The sequence below is a fragment of the Aplysia californica genome, unplaced genomic scaffold (assembly GCF_000002075.1).
Source record: "Aplysia californica isolate F4 #8 unplaced genomic scaffold, AplCal3.0 scaffold00817, whole genome shotgun sequence".
In the NCBI taxonomy this organism is placed as follows: Eukaryota; Metazoa; Mollusca; class Gastropoda; order Aplysiida; family Aplysiidae; genus Aplysia; species Aplysia californica.
In genome coordinates, this window is record NW_004798087.1 from 122,002 (window position 1) to 129,508 (window position 7,507).

Consider the following 7,507-nt stretch of genomic DNA (forward strand, 5'->3'; position numbering starts at 1 on the left):
CTGGAGACAGGGGGAGAGAAGACCAGAGACAGGATTGCCCTTTTCACCTGCTACTGGAGACAGGGGGAGAGAAGACCAGAGACAGGATTGCCCTTTTCACACGCTACTGGAGACAGGGGGAGAGAAGACCAGAGACAGGATTGCCCTTTTCACACGCTACTGGAGACAGGGGGAGAGAAGACCAGAGACAGGGTTGCCCTTTTCACCTGCTACTGGAGACAGAGGGGTACAAGAAGAAGCGGCAGACCAGACGGCATTTACAAGAGCACCAATCATGTTGATGTCGTCAATACCAGGCCACGGGCGTCGGTGGTGTTGTGGTTAGGCACGTGACTGTCACGTGTAGGTCGGTGGTGTAGTGGTTAGGCTCGTGACTGTCACGTGTAGGTCGGTGGTGTAGTGGTTAGGCACGTGACTCACATGTAGGTCGGTGGTGTAGTGGTTAGGCACGTCACTGTCACACGCAGGAGACCCGAGTTTGATTCCAGAGGGGGAGAATTTTTTTTTTCGAGTATCTTCTTAGTCTGTCTGCTGAGACGTTGTATCTCTCTCCGCCTGGGTTGGCCCTGACAGGCAGGGTCGGAAGCCCGCCTCCTAAATGATGTAGATTGTGTATTGGTGGCTGAAAACACGTACCTTTGTTCCTTCACTTTCCACCGCTTGATGTGAGGGACTACCTTTTTGTTGTTGTTTGCTTCCCGTGGCGTGGTGGCGTGGTGGCCGAGTGGTTAGGTTACCACTTCCGTAGTCGGGAGACTGCAGGGTTGAGGGTTATAGTGATCGACAGCTTGCTCCGACATTGTGTCCTTGGGATAGACACTGTACACGAATGTCCCACTTGGCTCGGTCCTTTCGGAGATGGACGTTAAACTCGGAGGTCCCGCCTCTTAAATAACCTAACAGTGATTCTAGGGGAGTTGAACCTGCATCGTGGGTGGTTGTCGGGTGCTCTGGTGTGGTTTGCTTCTTCTTTCCTATCAATCATCTATCGTCCTTATCTCCCCTTCATCTTTTTTATGTTTGTTACTCTATTGTAACACCTCTAATCTTCTGGCGCTCATATGACCTTATGCAGTTGCGAGCGCCGTAAAACCTCTACTGAAACTAATAAAAAAACCTAACCCTACATCATTTGAGCAATGCCACGTCCATTATTTGCTCTTTGTCGTTGTCTCCCAGGTCCGAGATGTCAGCCCGCGGACTCTTACTGGTGGTGGCTGTGACGTCACTACTGAGCCACGCATGCGCAGGTAACACCTTCCTCCATTCCTTGTGGCATGTGTGTGTGTGTTGTATGTATGTGTATATGTGTGTTATATGTATGTATATATGTGTGTTATATGTATGTGTGTGTGTGTGTCCGTCCCCCAAACGTTTAGTACTTTACCATTTAGAGCTGTGCTGGTGAATGTGTTTCTCCCTTCAGACTGCGGAGGGCAAGCGATTGCTTATCACCAACTCACAACTGCAACAAATGTCCCAGGTAATGGAGATTCCTTTTCTGCTTCAGACAATTCCCGTCGTAGAAAGAAAAAGAGACCAGTGTCCTAATGCTTTTTTAAAAGTTATGTACAAAATAAACATGCACACAATATTTTATCTTTATGAATTTCCATACTTCACCATTCACAACTTTTGTAGAATATTATGTATGGTAAGGGAATCAAAGATATCTTATGTTTAGATCAAGACATGGCCATGAATTTTCTCTTCGGGCATGCTTAGGATGTGCAATGTCTCTATTTTGACTATGAATGAAAAGTTGTAGTTGATTTGTTGCAGAAAAAGTTGTAAGTTTACCTAGCGAAAGTGGAATGAGATGGGGCACTAATGCTCTGTCCATTTGTCCGGCCAGTCATTGAGAAAAGTATGTGGTTTAACATGACTAATTGCGTATTCTAACGAGAGAAAGCCCTGGCGTATGCAAGGGTGCACTAAACCATGCTGTGAGCTAACATTACTACCACCAACTTGTGTCCCATGTGTTTATGTGGTTGCTTTTAAGGACAAACGGGCTAACCTTGATTTCGGGGGTTTCCAGAAATCTTGACCTACACTCTACACCAAAAATGAGCATTGCCCTATGTATAGGAGAAGTTTGGTTTCATTGGTTTGTATATTTGTTTGGTTCCTGAGAGAACTCTCCATGTGTTTTAAGGGGTGATGCCACAGCTAGAAAACTGGTTGGTGGCCAAATTCCACAAAATGAGAAAATTACGCTTCAGAATTCTTGGACATGTCCTGAGCAATATCTGGAAAGCTGTGATTTAACCCCCCCAAAATTATTATTTTAATGCATATTGGGCATGTCTGAGAGATGAAAATGGACAATATATGCAGTTTACAACTAGTATTCTTATGTAAGTGAGAGCGAAATATTCAGATTTATTTGAATGCCACAAGGGAAGATTTTAAGCACATAATTTTATGAGCTGAAGTATATGGTCATTGGGCTCTTTCTCTCTTCAGGCAATGAAAAAACTAACCCATTCTATAGGCCTACTTACTTTGCTTGTGTCTGTAGAAAAGCATTTTCCCAAAGATGGCTTGTCGATTCAGATTTCAAAGAAATTGATTTAGAGCAATTGGACAAAAGTTTGCCCTTTTTCCAACTGAGCTCAGGATGTATTGAAATTGTTTCCATTGGTCTGTAGTTGGCTGTTGTATATATCCTCTTGCTGTGGAAGCTTTTCACGAACTGCTTTTGAGAAACATAAATAAGTGGCCAGTCTGGTAGAGCTAGTCGCTATCTGGAGAGAATTGGTTGGATGAGTTGATGGGTGGGAAGTTCAGTTTTCTCTCTTTGTTCCTCTTCCTTACATATGATCTCGTGACGTTTGAAAGAAAATTTCCTGATAGCTTTATTGTTCTTTCTTATATCCTTATTGTCCTATTGTCCTTTCTCATATCCCTATTGTCCTATTGTCCTTTCTTATATCCCTATTGTCCTCTCTCATATCCCTATTGTCCTTTCTTATATCCCTATTGTCCTTTCTTATATCCCTATTGTCCTTTCTTATATCCCTATTGTTCTTTCTTATATCCCTATTGTCCTTTCTCATATCCGTATTGTCCTATTGTTCTTTCTTATATCCCTATTGTCCTTTCTTATATCCCTATTGTCCTTTCTTATATCCCTATTGTCCTTTCTCATATCCCTATTGTCCTATTGTCCTTTCTTATATCCCTATTGTCCTTTCTTACATCCCTATTGTCCTTTTTTATATCCCTATTGTTCTTTCTTATATCCCTATTGTCCTTTCTCATATCCCTATTGTCCTATTGTTCTTTCTTATATCCCTATTGTCCTTTCTTATATCCCTATTGTCCTTTCTCGTATACCTATTGTCCTATTGTCCTTTCTTATATCCCTATTGTCCTTTCTCATATCCCTATTGTCCTTTCTTTGTGTCCTTTCTTTTATCCCTATTGTCCTTTCTTATATCCCTATTGTCCTATTGTCCTTTCTTATATCCCTATTGTCCTTTCTTATATCCCTATTGTCCTATTGTCCTTTCTTATATTCCTATTGTCCTATTGTCCTTTCTCATATCCCTATTGTCCTTTCTTTTATCCCTATTGTCCTATTGTCCTTTCTCATATCCCTATTGTCCTTTCTTATATCCCTATTGTCCTTTCTTATATCCCTATTGTCCTTTCTTATATCACTATTGTCCTATTGTCCTTTCTTATATTCCTATTGTCCTATTGTCCTTTCTCATATCCCTATTGTGCTATTGTCCTTTCTTATATCCCTATTGTCCTTTCTTATATCCCTATTGTCCTATTGTACTTTTTTGTTGTCCTATTGTCCTTTCTTATATCCTTATTGTCTTTTCTTACATCCCTATTGCCCTATTGTCCTTTCTTATATCCCTATTGTCCTTTCTTATATCACTATTGTTCTTTCTTATATCCCTATTGTCCTTTCATATATCCCTATTGTCCTATTGTCCTTTCTTATATCCCTATTGTCCTATTGTACTTTCCTGTAGCCCTATTGTCCTTTCTTGTAGCCCTATTGTACTTTCCTGTAGCCCTATTGTACTTTCCTGTAGCCCTATTGTCCTTTCTCGTATCCCTATTGTCCTATTGTCCTTTCTTATATCCCTATTGTCCTATTGTCCTTTCTTATATCCCTATTGTCCTATTGTACTTTCCTGTAGCCCTATTGTACTTTCCTGTAGCCCTATTGTCCTTTCTTGTAGCCCTATTGTACTTTGCTGTAGCCCTATTGTACTTTCTTGTAGCCCTATTGTACTTTCTTGTAGCCCTATTGTACTTTCCTGTAGCCCTATTGTACTTTCCTGTAGCCCTGTTGTCCTTTCTTATATCCCTATTGTCCTCTTGTACTTTCTTGTAGCCCTATTGTACTTTCCTGTAGCCCTATTGTACTTTCCTCTAGCCCTATTGTCCTATTGTCCTTTCTTATATCCCTATTGTCCTATTGTACTTTCCTGTAGCCCTATTGTACTTTCTTGTAGCCCTATTGTACTTTCCTGTAGCCCTATTGTACTTTCCTGTAGCCCTATTGTCCTATTGTCCTTTCTTATATCCCTATTGTCCTATTGTACTTTCCTGTAGCCCTATTGTACTTTCTTGTAGCCCTATTGTACTTTCCTGTAGCCCTATTGTACTTTCCTCTAGCCCTATTGTCCTATTGTCCTTTCTTATATCCCTATTGTCCTATTGTACTTTCCTGTAGCCCTATTGTCCTTTCTTGTAGCCCTATTGTACTTTCTTGTAGCCCTATTGTACTTTCTTGTAGCCCTATTGTACTTTCCTGTAGCCCTATTGTACTTTCCTGTAGCCCTATTGTACTTTGGACCTGTTCTTATCAAGCACCTGGTGTGTTTTGTGGGTGGGGGGAGGGGGGAGGGTGTTTCATGTGGCATGCCTCTTTCAACTCCTTTCTTCTTCCCACCTGTTAAAAACGTTATTGGTACAGTCAGTGTATATTGTTCCAAGAATGTTCTAATCATGTCCCGTTTCACCTCCCAAGACCCATACTTTCAATAGTATTGTGAGTTGAAGTGTTTCTCTGGAGGGTGTCTAAGGTGGATTCTCATCAGTTGAATAGTTCAATAGGTGTATTTGATTTATCCATAGGGAAGAAACCCTCACTTACTGAGTGGGTCACGTCTTCTTTTCCTTGACACTTCCTCGTTGGTGACCCTGTCTGTCCTTTTGATCCTCGGTAACTTTCTCAGACACTTGTTCAAGAATACCTGGATCCTCTTTATGCAAGTTCCTCATCCTTACTATCGTCATTTTCCTCTACTTCTTTTGAGTGTTTGTCATACTCTTGTGACTCGCTATTTCCGGGGTGCCTTGATAGTCGAAGCAGACTTTGTGCTGTTGAAGCTAGAGAGGCAAGCAGAGTAAGCCTGATTCCCCGTGTGGACTTCTCTGTTGACATCCACCCCTTGGCGCTCATATGACCTTATGCAGTTGCGAGCGCTGTAAATGCTGTACTAAAACCTCTACTAAAACAACTACACCCCTATCTCACCCTTTCTTCATGCCTTAGGGTTGCCAGCGGTATATACTACTTCTGTTATTTCCCTCTGTTTTCTCGTCTGTCAATTGTCTGTAGGTTTGCCAGCGGTATATACTACTTCTGTTATTTCCCTCTGTGTTTTCTCGTCTGTCAATTGTTCTTTTCCCCCTGCACTAAGTCGCTGTTGGTATGTCAATGTGCTTCTCTTTCTTCCAACAAACAATCTCTCTCCAGTGGGTGGTTGGCGGGTGCTCAGGTGTTGTTTGCTCCTTCTTTCCTATCAAACCTCTAATGCCCTTATCATCCCTCCTACCGTTTTTCTCTCTGTAATATTTCTTTAAAAAACTACAGCTGAACTTTTCCACATAAATAGTCTTACTCCTTTATTACTCCCCCCCCCCCCCCCCCTTTGGGCGGTTAGCAGATGCTCTGGTGTGGTCTGCTCCTACTTTCTTATCAAAGATCTATCGTCTCCATCCCTCCCCCTTCTCTACTTTGTCTTTGTGTGTTACTATCTATGAATACCTCTGATCTTCGACATGTGTATGTGGGTGGTTGGCAGGTGCTCTGCTGTGGTTTGCTCCTTCTTTCCTATCCAACATCTATTGTCCTTATTTTCCCTTCTTTTTTTGTGTGTTTGTTACTCTCTTGTAAGATCTCTAATCTTCTGGCGCTCATATGACCTTATGCAGTTGCGATCGCCGTAAAACCTCTACTAAACCAAACAACTCTAATCTGCGGCACGTGTATGACCCTATTGTGGTGCAAGTGCCGTAAAATTCTTACTAAAACAAAAAAAAAAGATGTTGATGATGTAATTGCTATAAACTAACTACAAAAACTACAACTAGCTTTGAATCTGTTGACATGCTTCCTTTCCTCAAACAAACAAACAAAACTTTCTCCACTTGAGCAGTCTATCCTCCTTATCTCCCCCCTCCTTTTTTGGGTTTGTTACTCTCTTGTAACACCTCGAATCTTTGGCACTTATATGACCTTATTGTTTTGCAAGTGATGTAAAACTCTTACTAAAACAAATGACATGTGTATGATCTAATTGTTTTGCGTGTTCTGTAAACTAACTACAAAACTGAAACTAACTTTTAATCTGTTAACATGCTTCTCTCTCCTCAAAGGAACAAACAAAACTCTGTCTCTCTTTCTCCTCAAACAAACAAACAAACAAAACTGTCTCTCTCTCTCCACAAAGGAACAAACAAAACTCTGTCTCTCTCTCTCTCCTCAAACAAACAAACAAAACTCTGTCTCTCTCTCTCTCCTCAAACAAACAAACAAAACTCTGTCTCTCTCTCCTCAAAGGAACAAACAAAACTCTTGTCTCTCTCTCCTCAAAGGAACAAACAAAACTCTGTCTCTCTCTCTCTCCTCGAGCAGTCTATCAGCCTGACTCAGCCCCTGGTCGGGACACAGTTGATCAACCCGGCCTCGGGTGCCGTGGGCAACGTGATCCGTGCCAGCCTGCCCCAGGCCACCCACACCATCGTGCCCTCCTCCTCCAGCGCGCCACGCCAGATTTTGCTGCCACAGGGACAGACGGTCATCCCGCGACAGCCAACCACGCCACAGGGGGGCCTGCAGAAGAACGTGGTGCTGCGTCCGCTGCAGTCCAACATATCGCCTGTCATTGTGAGTACAATTGTGTCATTGTGAGTACAGTTGTGTCCTGACATTGTGAGTACAGTTGTGTCCTGTCATTGTGAGTACAGTTGTGTCCTGTCATTGTGAGTACAGTTGTGTCATGACATTGTGAGTACAGTTGTGTCCTGTCATTGTGAGTACAGTTGTGTCCTGTCATTGTGTCATTGTGAGTTCAGTTGTGTCCTGTCATTGTGTCATTGTGAGTACAGCTGTGTCCTGTCATTGTGAGTACAGTTGTGTCCTGTCATTGTGTCATTGTGAGTTCAGTTGTGTCCTGTCATTGTGTCATTGTGAGTACAGCTGTGTCCTGTCATTGTGAGTACAGTTGTGTCCTGTCATTGTGTCATT

General features: G+C 42.3%; 1 protein-coding gene across 1 annotated transcript in view; it reads left to right on the plus strand.

The window, feature by feature from the left end:
• Nucleotides 1-7,507, plus strand: part of LOC101856933 (mucin-17) — a gene marked incomplete in the record, with an annotated part of 50,956 nt that overhangs the window by 16,156 nt on the left and 27,293 nt on the right. Inside the window, 2 exon segments of the mRNA XM_005109802.3 lie at nucleotides 1,427-1,483; nucleotides 6,896-6,919. Coding sequence (XP_005109859.2) covers nucleotides 1,427-1,483; nucleotides 6,896-6,919 — 81 coding nt within the window.